This window comes from Larimichthys crocea, chromosome XVII, assembly GCF_000972845.2.
Source record: "Larimichthys crocea isolate SSNF chromosome XVII, L_crocea_2.0, whole genome shotgun sequence".
Taxonomy (NCBI): Eukaryota; Metazoa; Chordata; class Actinopteri; family Sciaenidae; genus Larimichthys; species Larimichthys crocea.
The window spans coordinates 9,691,162-9,716,408 of NC_040027.1; the positions used below are offsets into that span (position 1 = coordinate 9,691,162).

Here is a 25,247-nt window from a genome sequence, read left to right on the forward strand (position 1 = left end):
CGAGATGAGGCCGAATTCTCCCGCACAGACACTTTTATTTAAAGGGTTTCCCACAGGCCAAGAGAAAATGTGCAGAGTTTTAAAAATGGTTTAATGTCACAGACCCTGAAATAGACTTTCAGCGATGTGGAGCTGCTGTCTGAAAAGGTTTTCTCCCAAAGGGCCACATATGGGATGATTTTAAACCGGATATGTTGGTGAGAGTGAAACATGATAACTGAAGAATGTTAGTGAAACCTCGCGGTTACGCTCGCCCCTTTGAATCTCTTCTTTTAATTAGTATTTTATAGTGAACTAATTAGGCTAAATGGTGACATTAGGCCAGTGTTTCTTCTTGCTTTGTGACCTGCTGTGACCCTAAAACGTTTCAAAATCCTTCTGATCCCAGCAGTTAAGAGAGTGGCGAAAAGTTTTATGTTTTCCACGTGACATCTTCAGTTCTTTTGTTTGACCAAAAGACAACAAACGAAGTGAAGAGAAAAGCAACAAATCATCAGATTTTAGAAGCTGGAACCAGCTGGTATTCCACATTTTGAAGCAACTATCAAAATAGTTTTTAATACATTTCATGTCTACCCACTGAGAGCTAAGTTGAACCCCTGACTCTCTTCTTTATCAAAACCATAAATATAACCTGACACAAATGATAAAAAGATTTCCAGGAAAACATCTCGAGCGTTCTTGTAGGTCCTTACCTCCCCGTGCTGATGCAGCAGTTGACATTGTGTACAAGCAATACAGAAGCCGTTTTTAATAACGCTGCATTATCAGCCAGTAGAATCTTTTCGTGCCGCATTTTTCCGTCGCGTACGGTAAACACCGGCTTCTGGCAGGAATTTGCCACAATGCACATACTATTAAAAAGCGTAAGCGTAACTATTAGAGCCCCCCTCTTTCTCTCCCGTCTTTACTTCCCCGTCCAACACACGGCCTGTTTGCATACGAGGAAACAATGTTCTTTCTAGCAACAGAGGAGCTTTCCCAGGCTGTTTATTTGGCCAGTGAAGTTTCAGAGGCCAATAAAACTGCTCTGTGCTGCTCATTTGCACACACACACACACACACACACACACACACACACACACACTAAGAGTCAGTAGCTGCTCAGCATGGAGGCTTTGTGGTTACCTAGGTAACCTGTCCATGAAGCACACGGTGTACCCCCCGGGTTACCGTGGCTACCTCTGACTGTAATGCGTCAGGTAGTCAGAGTGTGGAGGACGTTAACTCTGAGCTGCTTTCTCTCTCGTCTGTCTTTGTTTCTCTTTTTAAACCGAAGCGATGGAAGCAGAGGGGATCTTAACACATTTTCAGAGTCAACCTGAGACTCGCTCTTTTTTTTCCTCCGCCGCTCGATTCAGCCAACTATAAATTGCACAGACTCGAGCAAGGGGAAGTCTTTCACAACGAGATGCCAACAATAGTCTCAAACAGGATTCGGATTTCTGCAGCCATTTGTGAACTCATTTAAACTCACTTTGTGACCCACTATTGTCTCCCAAACAAACACTACTTTGTGTTTTTTTTCTAGTCTAGACTCGCCATTGTTCATTTAAACCCTCGTAACGTTTACAAGTTGTCGCTCACGAGCACGCTCTAACACATAGCAGGTCCACGCCGATGGCTGAAGACGTGCTGCAGAGCTGGTATTGATGCTCGTTAAGGTATTAGCAGCATCAATGACCTGATTCGAACTGTTGAGTGGATCACCATGAAACTTTCTGTAGTTATTCATGGTCTCTATAGCGCCATCATCTATACCCGAACGGCATATGTCCAAGACATCACCCACAAAAGCTCAGTGTGGTGGCTCTGGTCGCCTCCACCTTCCGTGATTTTGGTACTTCGGCATTGGTATTGGTATTGGCATAGCCATGGAGGTTGCCACTTGCGTGTTAGCACGTGGACAGTGTCTGAATTCAATACCAAAGTCATTTTAACATTATTTTGTAGCACTCGATGGGTGTTCAGTAGGGATGTAACGATACATCGTGACACGATTTAAAATCGGTACAAATGCGTGACGACTCGCATCGGTTGACAGAAAAAATGAATCGCGATTCTTGGCGAATGCGAGAGAAGTAGGATATGTTCTTTTTCGTCTTTTTTTTTTTATTAGAAATAGGTTACGTTGTGGCTGCAGCTTCCACTGCCGCGTCTGCCTTTCTGTGTCACACACCTACACACATGCGCAGTAGTGTTAATCGGCGTCAGGTCTGACTGTACCGTAAATGATACCATAACACAGACCCTCCAGGAATTCACGATGTTGCAATTTGCAGCTACAACGCAACTTCAGTGAATCCCCGTGAATTCGGGGGTGTTGCAATTTTAACCAATCACCGCAACTTCCGCGCAGTCTGCCCGGGGGATTAAACTCGGGTCAGGGACGGCCGCACGGTGCAGGAGGATCCCCTCATGGGACCTCTCCCCGGCGCTGGCTGGCCCCCGCCGGGCGCATTTCCTCCGAGGTGGTGCGCCGCGACCGGCTCTGCGTTTACAGCGCCCGGACCTCGCCGTTTCCCGGGGCCGTGGACTCTCATTAAAGGGTTAATGAGCTATCATCTTAATTGTTTTTATTTTCAGTTAGCTCATACTTCAAGCTGAAAGGTAATGGTCAAATCAGCTGCTTGCTGGCAGCCCTAATAAGAACACAAACTGTTTGAGAGTTTCTGTAAAGAGAGATTTTTGATTTAAAAAAAAAATCGTATCGTGAACAAAAATTCATGACTCGAGTCGTGAGTTGAGTGTATCGTTACATCCCTAGTGTTCAGCTTTCACTGGATGGAGCAGTGACACCCAACAAAAGTCTTAAACAGCCCATTGAACCCAGTCTCAGACACAGTATAAAACTACAGTAGTTGAATCTGATGACGGCAGCAGCAGTAGCGGTGGTTACACCCATGCTCTGGCCTCCCGTCTTATATTAGTCTTATGATACGCAGTTAATGGTTAATCCATATGATACACGCTCACATGGGAGTGCACTGTGCCGGCCAGCGCGAGTTGTTCTCTGCTTTTAAACACGGCAGGAAAAAAGATGGAAACATGCACAGATTCTCTGTCGGGATGTCACATGATAAGGGCAGTCATGCTCAGTCGCTCCCTGCAGGAAGTAACGGGGCATTTTTCTGACTCCACGTGCTTCTTTGTGCGGCGGCGAAGACTTATCTGAGGAGATAAGTTCCAACTGGATTCCAGTTTGAGGTTAATACGAGCTGTTTAATGAGGGAGTTTCCGCTTTATAAGGGAACATTGTAGGGACACTTTGGGGGGAGTTTCCCGATCGGCTAAGCCAATCAGATTTTTGATATTTGATTGTCATGAACTCAAACTGATGTGATGTGTTCATTGCTTAAATATAGTGCCAGCTGTCCGCACCCAAACCAAGTGTCAAAGCCGACAGTAAACCGCACTGACCAACATGAACACTGAGGAGAAGGTGTCAGGGTCAACACACACACACTCACACACACTCACACACACTCACACACACTCACACAGCTGGGAGCCTCATGCTAAACCCATTCACCCTCTGACTGTGACTTGAGTCAGCGGTAAGATAAATCAAGGATCCTGTGGCTTTGAGATGAATGAGCTGTTTTTGTGTGTGTGTGTGTGTGTGTGTGTGTGTGTGTGTGTGTGCGCACACATGGTCTGGTGACACAGCTCAATGGATTGTTGAGCAGATACAGTGATCATCACATCCTGTGCTTTCATATCGGGCGCACACACAGGAAACAGCATGGTTAATAATGTGGACGACCACAGAAACTGAAATGAATCATCAACACGGTGTGTTTGTGTTAAATTTAGATTCATGGAAATCACATCTATATTTTAAACCTGAACTTATTAGTTCTGTCTCGGGAGCCCTAGTTGAAATCAGAAGCTGCACACAGCCAACTGAAGATGATTATTTATAACTGGAACCGGATCAGATTCCATCAAAGGTTCGGGTTTAATGAGTGCATCAATATTGAATCAAGTCAAATAAAGCTCCAAATAAAACGGCAACCAATGAGGAAGTGCCAAAAACTGCAGTTCCTCTTATAGTCCACCTGAGGCTGGCTCCAGAAGTGAGTCAGTCTCCATAAGTCCCCATGTTCACAGCAGAAATAAACATGTTTACAGCCTGGTACAAAAAACAGTTTTGGTCTCTGTAGCTAATTTCCCCGTTCATGACAACTGTACTGAGGGTGAATTTATATACAACTCACCTGTTCACATTATATTAAGGATTAAAGTTATGCAGGATTAAGAGCGTGGACGCTTTGATGACAGGTGGGTGTTTGAGCATCCAGGCCTCGTTCAGGTCGCCTCAGTTGGCTCAGCCTCGCTTTTTTAGATCAGCCACAAATTATGAGCTTCAAAACTTCTTCAGAAACCTGCGGGGTAACGTCAGACACATCGTAGGTGCATGTGGGCTGATGTAAAGTCAAACTCTCGCGTGTGTTGCTCTGTTGTTGTTGCACGGCTTAAGCTCTTGAGCTAACCTGAAGCTAAGCATCAAACATCCATCTCCGGCCTCTGCGTTTCAACAGCCGACCGCACCCGCTGTTTGTTCAACACGAAGCCTCACGCCAATCGTCCATCCTGTTGACTCATGGTTAATGTCGAGTTAGTGTGGACTGCATAGCGTCGTATGTACGAGTTTAACTGGTGATTACGGCTGGAGGAGGTGTTCGTACACAGACTGCGCCTTTGTCTTTAATTAGTTTTGGCAGAACTGCAGCTACAGACACTGAATGACAATAAAGGCAACCCGGCACATGAAAGTGACAGCGTATCAAGGATTATTTTACCAAAAAGAGCTCTTACAGTCGCGTCCAGAAGAACAGCCGTTCTTCTGTTTCACCCTCTCAGATCAGATAGTGACCCAGGAAATCCGCCAGTCGACCTTCGGTGTCACGGGATCGACCCCCCTCCGTGCAAGATCAAGATCAGGGACAAAGGCGGGGAGGAGGAGGTTAGACTGAGGCTGAGACGAGCTGATGGATCCTGACGTTTCAAATAAATAAAGCAGAGGAGAAGTCGCCTGTGTTCAGCTTTTTATAGCTTTTTATTTTGTATTTGTTTAGATAATGTCATGTGAGGCAGACAGACTTTCCCAGTCAGCAGAGTTCACTGTGTTCAAACTGAAGCTGCAGATTTGTTAAATATAGAGTTGATTTTTAGTGCTGCATCTAACTGATAGCTTCACGATTGACAATCAGCTGCTTAATCATCATTTGAGAATGTAATTAACTGATGTACACAATCTCAGAAAACAGTGAAATTATATTTCAAACTGCTTGTTTTGTTTAATTTCATCATAGAAGACAAGCAAGTCGTTAAAAAATGATTCATGGATGATCAGATTTGTTGATATTTGATGTTCTGTTTTGAATTAAATCTTGATTTCTTGAATTTGTGGATGTTAAAAGGACTCGTCACGTTCACACACACCTTCACACACTGATGGCAGCGGTACAGGAGCCATGTAGCGCTTCTCACACTGATACTAAAACCTACACACACACACTTTCACACACCGACGCCACACTCGGGACGTTTCAGTGTCTTTGCTCAAACACTTTGACTGGAATGAGGAAGCCTGAAGTGGAACCGGTGACCCTCCGACGACGAGACGACCCGCTGTTACACCTGAGCCCAACTCGAGACAGTTAAATATTCATGGTTAGATAACAGCCACACACACACACACACACAGGAAAGGTGTAACTCTTTGTCTTGTGCTGCTGGTTATACATTTTTGACGATGATATTTTGCAGCTGTAAAACCTGAGCGGCCTTAAAGACTCTCGGATTTCACTGACTTGCAAATCAAGGTTAGAAGACAAGGTGAACCGTCTGGACCATTTTGTTTACCTTCGATCCGCAGACAGAGTCAGACATTTGCATTCGAGTCGGTGGATTTGTTGGTCGGTTGAGACGGGGAGAGACGCGGCGTTAAACTGACCAACGGCAACAAAACCTCAACAAGGCAGAGAGGTCGACAGCCTCACTTCCTGTCTCCTGAAGAATTAATATGATTTAAAGACAACACCCCCCCCCATCTTCATCTCAGCAGACACATGATACATATGTCAAACCGGTCACGTGTTCGTAACACGGTTAAGTGTTGAGAATGGGTTGTATCCTGTGCCTGTTATGGCACGATTATGTCTGGATCCAAACAGATATCCAATTATTTGTCTCTCTCTCTCTCTCTCGCCTAACCAGTCTGTCAAGGTGTGTGTGTGTGTGTGTGTGTGTGTGTGTGTGTGTGTGTGTGTGTGTGAAGCAGCAAGACAATAGAGGGGATCAGGTTGCTATGAAACCTGACTAGCCACACACAGGAGTGCCCAGGTGTGTGTGTGTGTGTGAGCCACAGACAGGTAGTAAATATAGCCGGAGCGGGCCGAAGTCGAGCCCTCGGATTCAGGAATGGGTGTCAGCGGATTAGGATTGCCTCAGTAATTTATGCCGTCTTCAAACCCTTTAAAAGACTTAACATGATTTTCATGCTTAATTACCCCGACTAACGGCCGTAATGTCTTTAGCGCGGTTAAATGCGGCCTCATGGGCCTGACTCTTTGCAGGCAGTCTGCTCTTTTTAGTTCATATTCATTGGAACGCACAGGAAGAGGAGTCATTTCGTGCTGATGCATGCATATTTCATGGCTTCTCATGCAAAACAACAAAACAGACCAACAGAGGTTATATTGTCGGACCGATGAGGAAGCCAGCGTGGAATGCCAGACTACATGAAAGTCGGCTTCGGTTTATAGGTGACGTCTTTTTGATCAAAGTGTCACTCCCGTGTGTTTCTGCAGCTTCTAAACAAGTCAAATCTTTGTGATATTTCGTCCTCCAGCTGTTACGAGACACACGATCTGCTTCAGAGCTTCCTCGGTTGCCTACGTCGGGTTGTCCTTGGCACGTCCTTCAGGACGAGACGATCCGTTTGTGCGCCCGTGGCCCGCTGTGTGTCCTGCCCTTCAGAGACTGAAAGGATCGTCTTCACAGGACTTGAAGTTTTTTTTTTTGAAGCAAACTCTGTCTCCGTCTCGGATTTTAAAAAGCTCAAAAAGTCTCTCCAGTGAAAATCCTAAAAAAATCCTTTTGGGAATTTCACGTCGCTCTGTGTGTAATCCTGCCATGAAATGTTCGAGAAAACAAACTCGTTTTCGCTCACACGTAAAAAAAAAAAAAAAAATGAGGACAGATGGATTGTTAAAGCAAATTAAAGGTCATTAGCTAAAATTACAGATTTATTTGTATGAAAAAAAAGACAGAGACACTGTGTGTGTGTGTGTGTGTGTGTGTGTGTGTGTGTGCGCGTGTGCGCACAGTGAGCTGCAGCAACAGAGGCTTATTGTGGTAAAGGAGGTCAGATGATTGAGTCGGTGTCATCCATGTTTATTATTGACACATGACCCACACATGTGTGTGTGTGTGTGTGTGTGTGCAGCTCCTCCTCTTTCCTTCTTGCTAACCAGGTGTAATTCTTTCCAGTCAGCAAAAAGCTTGTTGTGCACCGACTAACTTTGGACTGGTTAAAGTGTGACTGTCACTGATTTACGGCCGTATTCTGCAGCACTTCCTTAAAGCCACATCCTGTACCTGCCTTTTAAACTGTGAACCAACACGACAGACTTATCAAAAGTCTTTTTGGTTATTCACTAAATATCATTACACGAGCGGCAGCAGTGTCTCTTGGCAGCGTTTGCTGGATGAGTCTCGCACAGATAATAGGTCCACTGTTGTGGTTATTCAGTGGAACGAGAGTCCACTGTGGCAGTGTTGGGTTAATGTTTGACTGCCCCGGCTTGGACGCAGACACCTCCTGATGGGTCTTGTCTGTGTTTATTCAAAGTGGGCCCACTCGCTTGGGGAACTTGTCCCACAGCCAGAAATATTCAGTTGAACCCGTCAAAAAACAGACGACCACGAGGGGAAATGCCGGGATTGTAGGCAACGAATCTATGACAGTAAAAGCTACGCTAGAGCTGCAACTAACAATATTTTTTATTCTTAATAATCCAAAAAAAAGTCGAAACAAGCTCAGACTAAAACTATGAGGGCCTTAAAGTTCTCGACTGATTAATAATTTAAAAAATGTGTCAGCACAGGCAAATACAGCCCAAATACAGGCTGGACCTCCTGTTCTGTTGGCAGCATGTTTGCCATCACTGTTTCAGTTCAGTTACAGAAGGGAAAACACGCAGTTGACCGTCGTTTTCAGCCAAACATCTGTTACGACTTCCCGGTTGTCAATCCGTTTCAGTGTTGAAACGTCTGTTTTGAAGGTATTTATCAGCAGTTTTAATGTTCTTTTCCTTCTCTCTTCTTTTCGAGTCTCTCTGTTCTGATGTTTTATCCCCCTGAGCTGTGTTCGCTGGCACGCAGCGAGCACCGGTTCCTGTAAAATCACCTCCTGGGTGAACGGTTTGATGCGTCCGCCCATTTTTAGAAACTGAAAGCGCACATTCCAGCGGGAGAGTCTGTCGGGAGACGTTACAATAATACGGAAAAAAAAACTGTGACTCGTGTGATCTGAAACAGATGAATCGTTTTCCCTGTAACATCTGGACAGCTGTGAGCGAGGCGTTAGGGAGAAGAGCGCACGATTTGAGATAACGGCAAACAGGCCGAGAAACAAAAGCCGCAGCTCTTACATAAGAGGAAGAAACACCCGTTTACTCTCCTCAGGTGAACTGATGTAAACAAATCCACCGCCTGGTTCGACAACACCTCGCAGGAAACCCGTTTGACTCCAGCTGCTCTGGAAATGCTGCTCGCGACCGGAGGAAGTATGATTAAGGTTTAATGACCCAACGCGGACGGAGCCAAACATGGAGTCATAGAGCGACTGACTCCAAGCTGACTGTGATCCCCGAGTCTCGCTCTCTGATTCATTTAATCCACTAGAATTATCTATAATTTGAACAACTATGAATCACATATTTCCTCTCAGGCTTGTGTGTGTATAGCCACTGTGGTTTGTGTTTGTGTAGACGGGCAGCAGTTTTCTGTTTCCGCAGGGGTAAGAAAAAATACGACAGCAGATCCTGCAAGGCAGAACAAATAGTGATAGGTGTGTGTGTCTGTGAACTCAGCACTGAATTAATTGAATTACACAGTGCTGCAACAATAGGTTGAATTAGAGTTAATTAGCAACATTTAACAGCTATTAAAGAGACGCTTGCACCTGCACTGACAAACGAGCTTTTGTTAGATAACTATAAAACCTGAAAATAGATTTTCTGTCTGTTCTGCACATCAAACCTCATGACTACGAATTCAGCACTAAAGCTTTGTGCATTTTAACTTCTGCTTTGTTGGTTTTTACACCAGGGAAGTGCAGTTTGAACATCTAGCCTAATGTGACAGGGAGGGCTCTCTGTAACGCAGTGATCTCCAGGCTAAAAGCTTCAGCAGAGAGTTTGTAAATCAGTTCAAGAAGCCGTCCGTCCGTCCGCCCTGCCTGCAGAGCAGCGAGGGGGGTGAAGTCAACAGCGTGCCAGTGCTCCTGTCTGTTTTGCCCATAGATGGCTATTGGAGAGTTTTCAACACAACAACCTTTGAGCAACAAATCCAAGTCTATTCGACTCCAGATGCTCTCGGCAAAGAAAAAGTAAAGTGTGTTTGTGTGACTGTGTGTAATATACGCAGGTATAAACTATGTGTGGTTGCCTCCTGGTGCTTTGGTCTCTGCTCACAGTTCCAATAGCTGCAGGTCAAATCTTTCAACTGCAACCAAAACCCTCCAAATAATACGACTGTAGAATTGTCCAAAAGTAGAATTCAGTAGTAGAAGTGCTGGTCAGTGCATGTTATAGAACAGGGGTCTCCAAACTACGGCCCGCGGGCCACATCCAGCCCACCTAAACAATTGGAGTGGCCCACTTAACAATCCCAAACAATCCCTCTAAACATGGCCTATTTTTCAAAATTGCGTTTTCCTGTTATAAAATATCCACACTTAATGATTAAGCTTGGCATTCTAATTAAAATCTACCTTATTTACGAACTATTTACACTACTAGCTATTTTTCATCCCCTCACACAATGGTATATTCCGACGTGACTTTGCTCGTGATCAACTTCCGCCCAGTCTGCCCGGTGGATTCAACTTGGCGCTTCAGGGGCGGCCGCACGGTGCGGGAGGATCCCCTCGTGGGACCTCTCCCCGGCGCTGGCTGGCCTCCACCGGGCGTATTTCCTCCATGGCGGTGCGCCGCTCTGGGTCGGCTTGGAAAGGCTCGGGGGCGAAGGTGCCTCACGGTGCCGCAAGCTTTACACCCTCCTGCCTGGACCTCGCCGCTTCCTGGGGCCGTGGACTTAGTGCTCGATGCGCCCTCTCCGCGACTGTCGAATCGCAATGTAACACAACTTTTACTTCCTCCCGCAACAAAATCGCAACAAAAATGTAAAAAGCAACTTTAACTGCAATTTTTTTGAAAACCTCATGCAACATCAGGGATTTTAGGCCGCAACTATTTCAAAAAAGGCTGTGAAATCCTGGTGGGACTGATATCATTTCCGGTTATAGACTGACCCTGGTCCCCCATCACAGTAAGGCACGTTGATGTGGCCCGCACCAAAAAAAGTTTGGGGACCCCTGTTATAGAAGAACTGAGGATTAATTAACTCTAGTGTAGTTTAATGGAAACCTGCAGTCTGTGTATTATTTCCTGATATATGTTGATTTAAAATTAAAGCACATGACTCCACTCACGGTCACATTCAGACACGATCAGGTGAATCGCGGCAGGATTGTCCGGCTGTATGTCGGGTTTAGAGTGAGGAGGCTCCGCTGGGGAGTGTGTCAGTCTGCGCTGTGAAACAATCAGGAAATCACTTTTTATTCCGCTGATTAACGGGCTTCATCGATGACGGCGCTCCCTCGCTCCCATTCACTGTCAGCGTCACTCAACCAGAGTCGGACACAGATTTAGAAGCTGCTTCATCAAATTAAAGACAAGAGTTTCAGGCTGACTGTGGATCAGTTTGACTGGTGCGGCTCACACGGTCGCAGCCAAAAAGGACGACCCCGACTCAAATGACTCAAACCCAGCTACCGTACAAGTGTTTGTGTAGCGGTGCGTTAAGAGTCGGGCAACAGCAACAATGCAAGAAAAGAAACATTTAGCTGTTAACACACCAAAATATCATGTAATCCCCTCAAGAAAGAGATGTTCTCAGTTTAATCCTTTCCCATGCAATCTAATAATTAGCTATGGTGTAATAATTACAAGTATTAGTTTGTTTGTGATCAGTTGAAATGAGTTTACTTTTACATTTGAATCCTTTTAAGGTTATTTAATCTGCGAGTTTGAGTGTTGACCTGCAGACTGAGACCGAAATGTTTATCACACACAGATGCAGGCCTGTTCGTCCTGTTCAATATTCTTCCTTCTTTCCTGTTGTTTTTCTGACCTCCCACTCAAAATCCCTCTCCAAATGCCACTCGCCGCCTCCTCCTCCTCCTCCTCCTCGTCCCTCACACTCCCCCTTCAACCTCCAACACACACACACACACACACACACACACACACACACACAGGCACACACACAAAATAAATCCAGCCTCCTCTCCCCCAACACATTCTTGGAAGAGACCTTCTTTTTCTTGTTTTTGAGGAAGATGAACACAGATAGATACAGTATCCACACACACACACACACAGACACACACACACACACACACAGAGACACACACACACACACACACACACACAGTGCAGACGGAGCCTGGGGGTCTTCAGAGTGATGCCAGTGTTTCAGACAAGTTGACATTTCCCACCCTGTGTGTGTGTGTGTGTGTGTGTGTGTGTGTGTGTGTGTGTGTGTGCGTGTGTGTGTGTGCGCGTGTGTGTGTGCGCGTGTGTGTGTGCGCGTGTGTGTGTGTGCTCTCTGCTCTGGAATGCCTCAGTAATTAGTCTTTTGTCCTAGCAGCGTTTTCTATGCTAATTAACCCTTCTCCCCTGGAATGCACACGGCTCTCTGATTGGTTGAAAAGGGGCCGTCGAGTCACCTGATTGGTTATCGGGGTGCACAGGACACTGAGCGTCTTCAGTGTCTCCTCGTCCGGAAGCTAAATGACTGATTTCTATTCTCTCGCCCTGAGATCGAAGCTCATTAACGCAGGGCAGCGACTAACGCAGCAGAAAGTTAGACCTGTGACCCATTTTTGGGTTTGAATCTGACAAAGTATTGTTTTCCTGTTATAACACATAAACACATGACAGAAACAATAATATTCGATAAGGAGCCTGTGGATTTATTTTATTTATTTAAAGCATCTTATGTTGATTCTGGCGGCCCCTGTGGACAAAAGCGGAAATGTTTCCACCGCATTGTTTCATCTGATTTCAAGGGAAATACAATTTTAATCTGACCCGCAGGCAATATCAATACTTATATATATAAATAGCCTTCTTGCTATTTTTGTAGGTCATAGGTCAGTATTTTATTAATAACTGAGTAATAACCAGTTAAAACTTCAGTGTACTGCAATGACTGCCTGTGCTGTCGGGTACAGTACACACTGTACAAACACCCCGGCATGCTGTGACGGTGGGTCTGGTGTTATTGTTTTGTTTGTGAAAGCATCATTTCCTGTGATTATGTGATGATTATGCGACAGGATGTTGTGTTACTGCCGCTGATAACACGCCGACCGGTGCAACCTTTCTGTTGCTGTCGGATCAGCTGATAGGAGCTCTGTATATGTGTATATATATATATATCATACGACTCATTCAATTCAGTTAGCACCGAATCATAACAATTTATTTCATGGAACTTTCCATATAAAGCAGGTCTACACCGTACTCTTTATATATTATATATAATTTACAGAGACTCAATGATTCCCACCATGAGCAAACCCTTGGTGAAAGCAGACTCAATGATTCCCACCATGAGCAAACCCTTGGTGAAAGCGGCAAGGAAAAACTTTATTAAAGATTATTTTTTTGGCCTTTTCAAGCTTTATTTTGATAGAGACAGCTGAAGGGTGACAGGAATGTTGGAGAGAGAGAGAGAGAGAGAGACGGGGAATGACATGCGGGAAAGAGCCACAGGTCGGATTCGAACCCTGGGCTTCGGCAGCGAGTACTGAACCTTCGCACACGGGGCGGCGGCTCCACCAACTGAGCTGAACGCCGCCCCATTGGCACCTTTTTGACAATCAGCTACAAAAATATTGGCACAAGTCGTTACATTTGGGACCAGGATTACATAAAGTCACTTGATAGCCGTCCATGATCCGGGATCTGCTCGACTTTTTCCCTGCTCATGGTTGGAATTGTCGGGTCTCTCTAAATAATATCATGGAAAGTGTCCTGAGATATTTTCTGTTGTGATTTGGCGCTATATGAATAAAACTGAATTCAGTGATTTGAAGTGGAGGAAACCCAAGTTTTAAATAATCTGTAGTCCTTGCACATCGTTATCAGGTTAGCAGCTACTGGATTTATGATTTTCTACCAGAGCTGCAGGCCTGAACGAATGTGAACGGACAGGCTCCGTTACAGTGCAGGTGCTGCAGCAGCGTGGGTTACCAGATTCAGTCAGTCATGCTTAAACCATCCTCATTATTTTCATCCTCCTACTACTTTTCCTGCGGGCTGCAGAGACCCAGAGCCCAAAAGATGTTGTCATTTCCCCAGTGAGCCAGTCTGCGCTCAGCTTGCCACAAACTACAGGATGAGCTCATGCTGCATTACTTATTCATAGACATCGTCACACAGGCTGACGCAACCACAGACAGGCATGCTGGCTCAAAAGAGGTGGACGGGCCTGTTTTTTGCAGGCCGGCCCGGTAACAGACGGACTGTTAGGCGTTTACCCGAGGCAACAGACCGGCAGGATGCAGATGATAATGAGAGGACAGCTATCCTGATATGTTTCTGTGTAACATCCTGCAGAGCAGCTGCTCATTCTGGGCAAAGTCTTTGTGTTTTAAGCTACAAAATATGCTTGAAATTGGCAGATAGACACGTGGCGCTTGTTTGCACCACTGAGATCTTTTTCAACTTCTTTTCTCGCTCATGAAAACTGGCAGAGATCGTCGGACGCCGTTTACTCTGCCAGTCCATGTTTCACCCCGTCGCTGGGTTGTTTTTAACATGCTGGGCTCCTTTTTTGTTCGTCTCAGCGGTTCCATTTATTCAGCCTGTTGTTCGAGCGACGGCCGCAGCCGTTCTCTTGTTTTCAATCATATTTTCTCAGTGGAAATATGACCGTGAGTCACAGCCTTCAGTGGATTACTTATGGCAGGCCTCGCTGTACAGCGGTCGCACAAACACAGGGAAACATCAGCGTGATGATCGAACTGCAAATTAGTTTGACTTCACTGTGCTCAAGTTTTGGTTGGCGGGGGTGATTAGTTTGTTTTGTTTTGCCTGGAGCAGTCAGACCAATCACAGTGATGCATCTTGTCCCATCAGTTTAACTGCGTACATCTCATCCACCTTTTGATATACAGCAATATAGAAAGATGAACGCCGTCTACCAAACTCTGAACTTTTCACAGTTTGTACCACAGCCAGAACAAAATATTGGCCAGGCAGATCATCCATCTATTTTCTTCTGCTTATCCGGGGTCGGGTCTCGGTGGCAGCAGGTTTAGCAGAGCGTCTTCCCAGCAACATAGTCGAGCTCCTCCTGGGGGATCCCGGGCTATGTAGTCCCTCCAGCTGGTTCTGGGTCTGCCCCTGGGTCTCCTCCCAGCTGGACATGCCTGGAACACCTCCAAAGGAAAAAAGTATTAATGAAGTTTGAGGAAAAATTAGTACGGGCTCTGGATTTTATACAACAAAACCAGTTTGTGTCACAGAGGCGACGACAATAACAAACCGCCTCTGAGACTTTGAACTGTGTTGTCAGTTCGGCATGGAGCTCAAGGGCACTTCAGCAGAGCAGATGCTTCACAGTCCTCGGGTTAAGCATGAAGCCCGAAGCGCCGCCAGGACACATTTTTGTCCGCACTGCTCATGTAGTCACCCGGACAAACGGGCAGGTTTTTTTCTAGCACACACTCTTGAAGGCAGAAGACGCAGCCCTGCTCGGCTCCCTGCCCTCTTTGTATGTGAAGAAAACGATAACTGAACAAACAAAACGAGGTCAGCTGTCTCATATTTCCTCTTGACGACCCTTATTTGCTCCCGTCCGGGCTCTGGTTTGCACACACACACACACACACAGAGTGGTAGCTAGGGCAGCACACTTAATGGATATCACGATTTCAGTGCCCACAGTTAGAAATAATATGTTAATGGCTTCTCTCCAGCTTTACATTGTGCTGTGTTAACTGAGAAGTTTCTGCAGTCGAGGTGTTGATTTACCATAGATCAACCACATGTGTGTCACGATGCTGACTGGGAATAAGATCCGTTTGTTGTTTTCATAGCTCGGCTTATTTTTCATATCGTTTCCTGATTATTCCTGAGAGTTTTGTTGTCTCTTCAAAGATGAGCGTGCAGTCCTGTAACTGCAGATCTGAGCTCCAGGGTTTAACAGGCAGCTCCTGATGCCCCTCCCTTATTACCAGCATTGCGGCGTGCCCTCAAACAAAGCACTTAAGTCACAAGAAACAGATAAGGTGCAGTTTGTGCCGGGCAGGTTCTAGGTGTGAACGCGTCCGAGTGCTGCTGAGAAAAAGAGCTTCTGTGTGCCGTGAAATCTGACGATGACAGCCAGTCTGTTTACAACATTCTACAGTTTCCAAAGCTCATTCGATATCGGGCCACTATGAATATTATCTAGGAACTTGAGTTTCGTTAAGTTATGATAACGCTGTTTTGTGCAAGTATCACTTTCATAACTCTCTGGTTGTGTCCAAATACGCTCGCACACGTGACACCTGACTGACGTTTGGCTGCACCGATGAGATCTGCTGTTGGAGAGTCAGATTGTGAAATGATTTCTTGCTGCACATGCAACAAATTCACAGATGTGGAGTGTCCTTGAATGACCTTTTTAAGAACAGTTCTTGATGGCAGCAGCGTTACAACACACAATGATAACATGACGTAAAAGGAATGAGCAAGAAATCATAAATTGTAATAGATAAAGACTCCGTTAAATCTGTGCATGTAAGTGTGAAGATATCCTGTAAGATGGTGCCACCACACTCCTGTTGTTTGTTATTAGGTGTGTGGTCGTCTGCCCCTGATTGGTCCCAGCTGAGGAGGCGGGGCCACCACCATCTCCTTGTCCAATCCCAAGGATCCAATTGGAAGATCGACCTTATTTATTTAAGATAGACACTCTTGAACTGATCTGAACCGTTGTGTTAACTTGAGGTATTTTGTCGACTACCTGGACCAGATATCAGTGATTTTGCTGATGTTGCACATGTGTATATATTTTTGTTACAAGCACTAGCTTTAGGGGTAGTGTTTCTCTGTTTTTATTAGATTGAGGTTTTTCTTTCCTTTTTCGTTTCGTTGAGGTAGTTAGACTCAGTTTTTTAGAGAGTTCTCTTTTGGTTACATTTTCTTTGTCGGTTTGAACATCATCCGCTCTTTGTCTCTGTGCAGTTTACCTCGCCTCCTTTTTATGTTTTAATTCTTTCAGACTCCGGAAAATAAATAAACAACTTAGTTTTTTCCAGAAACATGGTTTCACGTTACTTCATTTCTCTACACGAGCCGCGTCGTAACAGATGGCAAGAAACTAAATTGAACAATAAATAAATAAAGAGACAAATCTATAATCCTGAAACTATCTGAATCTAATGCTTAAACTCTGTCCACACTCCGAACATGGTGGGAAGAGGGTGGAGATGTTTATTGTCAGTCCAAATAGACATCTGACAACAAAGCAGCTGCTTTAATTCCTCTGTGTGAGTGTGTGTTTGTGTGTGTTTGTGTGTGTTTGTGTGTGTTTGTGTGCTCAGGGGCTGTAAATGATTGTGTGTTTTTCCAGTTGAGCGGAGCCATTGTTACCGGTCCATCCATCCTGAACACACAAACAGAGTAGAGACGTCGCGTTGACGGCACGTATACACAAACTGAACGAATCATGTGTGTGATGTTATCACTGAAATGATATTAAGAGCCGACGTAAGATTTACCTGATCATGAAGTGGATGAAGGAGAGATGAGAGCGAGCGGAGAGAGGAAATTCCTTTGATTTCCTGTCTCTCTCCTGGCTCGTATTTATTTTTTGGCGTTCATGTATAATTTTCTCAGATCACGGACGTTACGGGAGAAGCTAATTTTCAAACTTGGCAAAACGCTTAATCCACGTCCTGATCAACGTTTTGGCTCCTTGTTACGTTTGTTGTGCATGAATTGAATCTGCAGCCGGGTTTATTGTAAATTAATCTGGATTACAGTCGTGTGGCCACATGTGCAGGTTTAGATCTGAGACTGCTGAGTCACTGGCAGGAAGACGTGCGTTTTATCTGTGCGAATAAGGACAGACTTATATTCAGACTGCTGAGTCATGTAATCCTGACTTTTAACCCAACGTGTCGGAAAGATAAAGAGACTTTTCCGTCCATTTTACTCTTCCAGGTCTGTTTGTGTGATTTAAAATGTTTTGTCATGAATCTGGATTCATTTCCTGTCTCGTCTTTCATCTTCAGGACCAGTTTGATAATCTGGACAAACACACTCAGTGGGGGATCGACTTTCTGGAGCGCTACGCAAAGTTTGTCAAGGAGAGGCTGGACATAGAGCAGAACTACGCCAAGCAGCTACGGTAAACACACACACACACACACACACACACACAAATAAACACTCATGCACACATCAGTGATTGCACAGAACAGAGACACACTGACTCCTTTGTTGTCTCACTCCTACAAACACAGGAAGATTTTTATGATACAAGGACGTCTCCATCGAGCTTTTTTCGACAGTTATTTATGTCCCCTGTAGTACCGAGTCCTGATCTGATATTTATATTTTCCTGCATAATTCATCTGCACGGACATTTAGATAGATTCCAGTCAGCGAAACAAATCCAATAACAGGACGACCTGGCTTTAAAAACAAGCTTCCTTTGAATGATTCCTCTAGAGACGTAGCAGGATTACGTAGTCTCCTGCACAGATTAGACACAGATTTACAGGCCGATGTCACAAGGACGTCATAGAAGACGTCATAGAAGACGTCAGACTCGCGGAGGCACGGCATTTAGTGGCGATCCAAGCATCCGAAATGCAGCTTCTGTGATTCGTTTCAGGCTGTTATCGGGCTGATTTCCTGCAGTCTGCTCTGTGTTCGGAAAGGTCTGGATGTGATTCGTGCAACCCGTCTTCATCTGCGCACGACGCCAGAGTTAAACAAACCACAGCAGAGAGCGCAGAGAGCATTGAAACAAAGGCAGAGTGATTTATTTATTCATTTATTTTGTGTGTTTTTTAATCCGCTGTTGCAACGCTTGTCGAGACAAACCAACAGGGACGAACCCTAAACCCAGTAATCCTCATTTAGAAATCAGTACAGTCCCAGTGGTTGCTCATGTGTGATTTCAAAGAGGGGAAATCCCCTCAGACAACACACACACACACACACACACAACACACACACACACACTGCTGCTGCTGTAGGTGTGAGGTATGATCAAAGATGGAGCTCTGTGCATTTTTATGGTAGACACACACACTCTCTCTCTCTCACACACACACACACACACACACACACACACACACACACACACACACACACATTCCTCTGCTCTCTAGTTAAATCATTAACTTGCTGCTTTACTGGAGTCTGTGCTGTCGGAGCCCGAGGCAGCGAACAGGCGGACACTTTGATGTTTAAATCTTTGATTCATCTTTAATAAAATACTAAGATCCTCTCTCCTTTAGTGTGTGTGTGTGTGTGTGTGTGTGTGTGTGTGTGCGCATGGCCATCTGACCGCCTGTCTGCTTACCTGTCTCTTTACCAGCCTTAAAACATCAGACAGTGTTTTTAACCTGTGTGTCTGCCTCTCTCTGTTTCCTCTCAGAAACTTGGTGAAGAAATACTGTCCCAAACGCTCCAAAGACGAGGAGCCGAGGTGAGACCGGAGAACTTTGATGCTTGTGTTTACTTCTCGATCGTTGAGGGTTTGATGTGATGTAAAATTGTACATATAGCGTATAAAATTCAGAAAAACTGACGGCAGAGGCCGCCATGCAGAGTGCCAGCTGCTCATCAGACTGGAGCTAATTCATGTACACACTGATGGTCCAGGAGCAGTTTGAGGTTCAGTATCTTGCCCACGTGCAGACTGGAAGAGCCAGGGGTCAAACCGTCGACCCTCGCCCATGATCAGACTCTTTCTCACTACAGAAACAACGTTCAGGACGTTTTCTGACACTGCAAAGATATTTCAAGCCACAGTCATCACAGTTTCTTCTTCTTCTTCTTACAGGCATGACCGGGGGGACATGATTTCATTCAGAATTTATTTTCAGTCTCTCTTCACCGTGTGCCAAACAGCTCCCTCATGTTTTTTTAGTCCCGCTGAATTGCAACATTGAAACTGGCAGTTAGGCTAAGTGGTCTTGATGGAGGTCACTGTCATGACCGAGAAGTATAAAGCTTCTATTCAGACTCGACTGCGAACATTTGGGAGCGTGTAACAGTCTGCGACGTCTGTCGTTCTGTCAACACACTTTAGCAAAGAGCTGAAACAATGCAGGAGATTCATGCACTAATATAAAATAACGCATCATTTACATAATTATTCCACTTTAGATCCTCCTGTTTAATCAATGCTGGATGTCTGCAGACTGATCTAATGCGTAACGTGCGTCTGTTGTGCAGGTTCACGTCATGTCTGTCCTTCTACGCCGTGCTGAACGAACTCAACGACTATGCCGGCCAGAGGGAGGTGGTGGCGGAGGAGATGGCTCATAAGGTGTACGGAGAGCTGATGAGGTACAGCCAGGACCTCAAAGCCGAGAGGAAGCACGTGAGTACAGTTCACGCTCCACCGTACACGGAGTCAAAGAGACACACGAGGTTTATTTCCAGTTGATAATTCAGAGCACACATCATCTCAGACAGACCTGTTGCTCCCCGCCGTAAAGCGGATGTGGCTGTTTGCCCTCGGTGTCCTCTGTGTTTCCTCACATGCTTTTGTTTTCTGTTTGGCTTTCCTCGAGAGGATAAATATGTTGGATGTGACGTTAACCATCTGCCTTTTGCTTCTGCCACCATCTGCTGATGCTATAAACGCTTTGGAAGAACAGCGCCCTCTTCTTGTCAGAACAGGCTTCACAGTTACAGTTGCTGCTTGTTTATGTTTGTCATATTGTTGGCACTGAAATAAAGGAAGTTGGACAACAGACAAAATAAAAAAAATAGTTGCTGGGAAGTGATGAGATTCATAATGTGAGCTGGCAGTGTCTCCTTTAATGCACCGAGCACAAAGAATACATCTAATAGTTGATCGGTCTCATCTCTCTGTAGGATCAGAGTCAGGATCTAACCCACGACATGATAACTCCTCCGTACAACGACGTATTCCTTTGTTTGTGCTGTGAGCCGTCACACGACAGAATCCACCTCAGATTTTTACTTACGATCAGCAGTCAGCTCGGCGTCTGTCTTTCAGACTTTTATTTCACCAAGCTCTCACCAATGACTGAAAGCCAGTCCCAGATTTACTCTTGTCCAGCTTCCTCCGTCAAGGCAGAGACACAGTTCACCCGATTATACAGCAGAATATTTAAAATCCACAATGTTGCTTTTATCCTAAGCAAAGTTTGTTGTAAAAGGCACAACATTTAGACACAACCAGAGAGACAATCATGCAAAAAAAAAAGGTGAACATGTACGTCAGTGAGTTCAAGAGTTTTCAAAACCAACTCAAGGGTTACTTACCGGCTTTTCCCAGTGCTTTTAACCACATGGAAATGGTCTTCATGTGCAGATGTCGTGGATGGTGTCGACCCGCACGCTTAGTAGCTGTAGCACTTGTCTCCTCAGGTTCAGCATCGAAGCTCATTCTTTGTCTTTGAAAATAGTTTGACACAGACTCCACATTAACCACATCACGTGGTCGTCAACAGATCTGTCTCCATGACAACTCAGCGGACTCTCTTCACCGACAGTAAAACAGCTGAAAGCTCCAGAAAAATGCTGATAAATCGACTTAAAAATCATCAAATTGTCAGATTATGTCGATTTCTTTAAAAGATCAAACATGGTATGAAATGCGTCGTCTCTTACCGACATGCTGACTCGCTTATTTGTAATAAAAAAACTTGTTTTCAGTCTCTTGACTCACAGGACTGTAGTAAATCTGTGGCTGCAGCTGCAGCCCGTCCAGTGGATTGTTATTGTGTTTATAACAGTTCAAGTCCAGTCACTCTGTGTATGTGCATATGAATGTGTTCTTATAAACATATATATATTTATGTGTATTTTCTTGTGTTTCTGTGTAAATGTCTTATGTGTGTCTCTGTCTGTGTGTGTGTGGTGTTTGAGCAGCATCTACAGGAGGGCAGGAAGGCCCAGCAGTATTTGGATCATTGCTGGAAACAGATGGACAACGTAAGTGTGGAGGGAGAAAGAGGAGGAGGGGAAAGAGGAGGAGGAGGGAGAGAAAAAATGAAATGTTTAGTGTAAATATTCTCAGCGACAGCCAGCTGTACTCGTCATACATGTACGAGGAATGTAAGAAATGCTAACAAAGGTTACAACAGATGGGGATCTACTCTTCCCCCTCGTTTCCACACATGCCATTTCTCTTACATTTCACACACTTGTATATGTTTTAACATAAAAATTTAGAGTTACGCACTCGTCTGTGCTCTTCTGTGTGAATTAATAGAAAGTATAATATTAGACTGTTTGTTTCTGGCTCTGAAAAGACGGCAGTGTCTTTCCTGGCAAACCTCCCGGGTCCATGGGGACCAAGGACAGGGGCCAGGATCAGGAAACACACACACACACACACACACATATATATGTACAGCCTCAGTGTGGACTAGCCCCTCCCAGATCAATCTAAGGCCCATGTGCCACATTTGGCCTTTAACAGGCTCCAGAGAGAGAAAGACAGAAAGAGAGAGAGGTTCCATTTGTTCACTTCTGAGGTCATTTAACTGGATCTTACTCATTATTTTATAACAGTCTTCTCATTAGCCGACTTATAACCAACCACCGAGAGCAGAAAAGCTCATATTTGCTTGTTAAATGTCTTAAATAATTCACATCCGGTCACATTTGGCCTGTAGCCCATTAGTTTCAGTGTGTGGTCTGTGTGCCTTTTTTAATAGTGACTACCTAGTGAGTGGACTGTAACGTCTCAGCTATTCACTCAGTTTCTTTCACTGCTAATGTGACCCAGATGGGCTGGCAGGAAGTATCTCCCTTCTTTCTGATTCATCTCCCTCGTTGGATTTTTTTTTTTTTCAAAATATCTCATTCCCATATTTTTGTAGTTTTATTCACTGAGAACCGGAAACACAGCGAGACAGAGATTTATATGTTACAGTTTCTATTTAACATCTTTATCTTTGTTTCCCCTTTTTTCAGAGTAAAAGGAAGTTTGAGAGGGAGTGTAAAGAAGCGGAGAAGTCCCAGATCACCTACGACCGGTTAGACAACGACATCAACGCCACCAAATCAGAGGTGGAGAAGGTAGGAGTGTTCGTCTGTACACCTGTGTGGGTGCTTTTTCTTTTTTATTATTATCATCAACGACAGTTTAGCATGTTTACTTTCAGTCTATATCGAGCAGATGACTCAAGACAGTAAATTATTGGACGAGCTTCACGCGGGCGACAATAAACACGCAGTTATTTCATCGTTTGACATTAAAATCCATATTTAAAGTCCCACATTTGAATAACAGAATAACTAACTTCATCATACCTAGTATTTTTGTTTGACTTTAAGTTAGCAGTGTATAATTGATGCCTATGAAATTACACAGTAGCTCCTTTTTTCCCCCCACACACTCGCTGTATAATTAGAGCATGTGGATTAAGTTGAATCCTGAAGGAAAATAAACCTTTCCATGTCGAGGTTAAAGCACGGCGCAGCGAGCCTTGTTTTCAGATGAGGTACCGTCTATAGAACTGTTCTGCTGAACCCGAGTGACTCCCGTTAAAACGCCACTTTCCGTTCTTTAAAGGGAAAATCCAAAATGTTTTTCTCAGCTTCGGGTTTCAGCAGCAGCTTTGTGTGTTAGTGTGTGTGTGTGTGTGTCTTTTTTGTGTGGTCGTGTCTGACAGACGAGAGGTTTGCCGAGGCCTCCGTTGTGGTTCTGATGTTTGTTTGTGTTTTGTCCAGGCCAAGTCTCAGTTCTACCTGCGGACTCACATGGCCGACGAGAGCAAGAACGAGTACGCCGCTCAGCTCCAGAACTTCAACGCAGAGCAGTGGAAACATTTCAACAACGCCATCCCGCACATCTTCAAGGTGACACCGACGTCCATGATTGACTTTGATTAAATCTTAATCGATCTTTTCTTTCCCTGCATTTATTTTTTGTGATTATTCCAGTTCAATGAACATGATTCAGTAAATGTTAAGTAAGATATTTAAAGAAAACTTAAGTGTTTGATTGACTTTCAGAATCAAATTTATTGGATATAAAGGACTCACAGTTCACATAACAGAAACAGACAGATACAAACAAAGATGGGTCAAAATAAACAGAACTATTCTATGCATACAAGTAAAAATACATATATTTATACATTAACAGTGACCAACAACATGCCATTCTAATTTCTACTATTTCTAAATTCAAATAATAAAATATAAAATGTGCAAATGAATAAAGGAACAAAGATTGAAGTGGTGGTTATATACAGTGCAGGGTTTATGTTTGGCAGTAATGGATGATACTGTACATATTAGAGCATAATATATACAGTCTGTATATGTTTATCAATATTTAAACCCCTCGTCTTTTTTTCTTTATTTTCGGACACAAAATCCGACTTATAGAAGCTTTCTGTGGTAGTGGTGATGAAAAGTATCTTCCTTCATCAGGCATTTCGGCTCTGTAAAATTATTATGTTATATCTGCACATTTTCTACATTATATAACCAAATGTGTGTAAAATCTGTCACACAAAAAAACGAAATTAAAAATAAATAAATGTATCATTTGTAGGTAAGTGGGTGGAAAAGTTTAGTGGAAAGAAGCTGCTCTTGTGTCTGGATGTTAGTGCTGTAGCACTGACGAGAGGTCACTAACAGAGCTGGTGTTCACGTCCTTTGTTCCTCCTTGAAACAGTTGTCATGTTTAGACAAAGTGTCGCGCCCTGTCTGAGAGTCCCATTAAATGTTGAACCCAGCAGCTTGTCTTATGTAAACCATCATTAATGCAGCGACTGGGTGTCAGTGCCGCTCAGGGAAAGGATCCGCTAACACGCTGACAGCTTGTTTACAGCCAAGAGGCTTGTTGAAGTGTCGTAATGAGGACCGTGTCGTTTGGCTCGTTCCTCGTGTTTATTCCACGTTCCTCTGCTCTGTGTCACAGAATCTGCAGGACATGGACGAACGTCGGACGGTGAAGCTCGGGGAGACGTACCGGAGCTTCGCTGAGGCAGAGCGGAGAGTCATTCCCATCGTCTCCAAATGTCTAGAAGGGATGGTGTCTGCTGCCAAAGCTGTCGATGAGAGAAGGGTATGCTGGAGACTGGAGGGCGTAAGATGGAGAGAGGGGAGAACTTATATTTTTACTGACTGGGTATCTTCTCCTTGTCACCTCAGGATTCAGGCATTGTCGTGGAGTCCTTTAAGTCCGGCTTTGACCCTCCAGGCGACTTCCCCTTCGAGGACTTCAGTCAGAATCTGAGCAGGACAGGTTCAGACGGGACCATCAGCAGCACGCCTAAAGGAGACCGAGAGAGAGACGGAGCCCCGGGACCTCGATCCGACCCAAAACACCCCATGAGCAGAACCAAGAACAAACTGTGGCTGTTTGGAAAGAAACCAAAGGTACACGGAGCGAGCAGGGCTGGAGCTGTCACATCCTCCTCATCATGTAGACCAACAGCATCACGTCGTAGCTGTGTCTCATTACATCTCAAAGCTTCTCCTGGTTGTCGGAGCGAATCAGCCAAATCGAGCATCATCGCCTCAGACTTGTGAAGTCTGGAGCGATGATGCTCTGTGACACTCTTTAGGAGAGAAACGAGAAGTGTTCTCCGGCGGCATCATTTCATTCTAAGTTTCATTTTTTTTAAACATTCAAAGGAGGTTTGTAATCACTGATATTGTTTCTATAAGTGGTTTCAAACAGCTCGGAGCGAGGTGACCGTTCAGTGCGACGTG

General features: G+C 44.6%; 1 protein-coding gene across 3 annotated transcripts in view; it reads left to right on the top strand.

Annotated features, from left to right (window-relative positions):
• Positions 1-25,247, top strand: part of fnbp1l (formin binding protein 1-like) — a 43,557-nt gene that overhangs the window by 8,287 nt on the left and 10,023 nt on the right. For all 3 annotated transcript variants that reach the window (XM_019277355.2, XM_019277353.2, XM_019277354.2), the window contains exons 2-9: positions 17,591-17,706; positions 18,967-19,017; positions 19,770-19,917; positions 21,441-21,503; positions 22,491-22,595; positions 23,250-23,378; positions 24,451-24,597; positions 24,684-24,911. In XM_019277355.2, the coding sequence (XP_019132900.1) occupies positions 17,591-17,706; positions 18,967-19,017; positions 19,770-19,917; positions 21,441-21,503; positions 22,491-22,595; positions 23,250-23,378; positions 24,451-24,597; positions 24,684-24,911 (987 nt within the window). The remainder of the gene's footprint in view (positions 1-17,590; positions 17,707-18,966; positions 19,018-19,769; positions 19,918-21,440; positions 21,504-22,490; positions 22,596-23,249; positions 23,379-24,450; positions 24,598-24,683; positions 24,912-25,247) is intronic.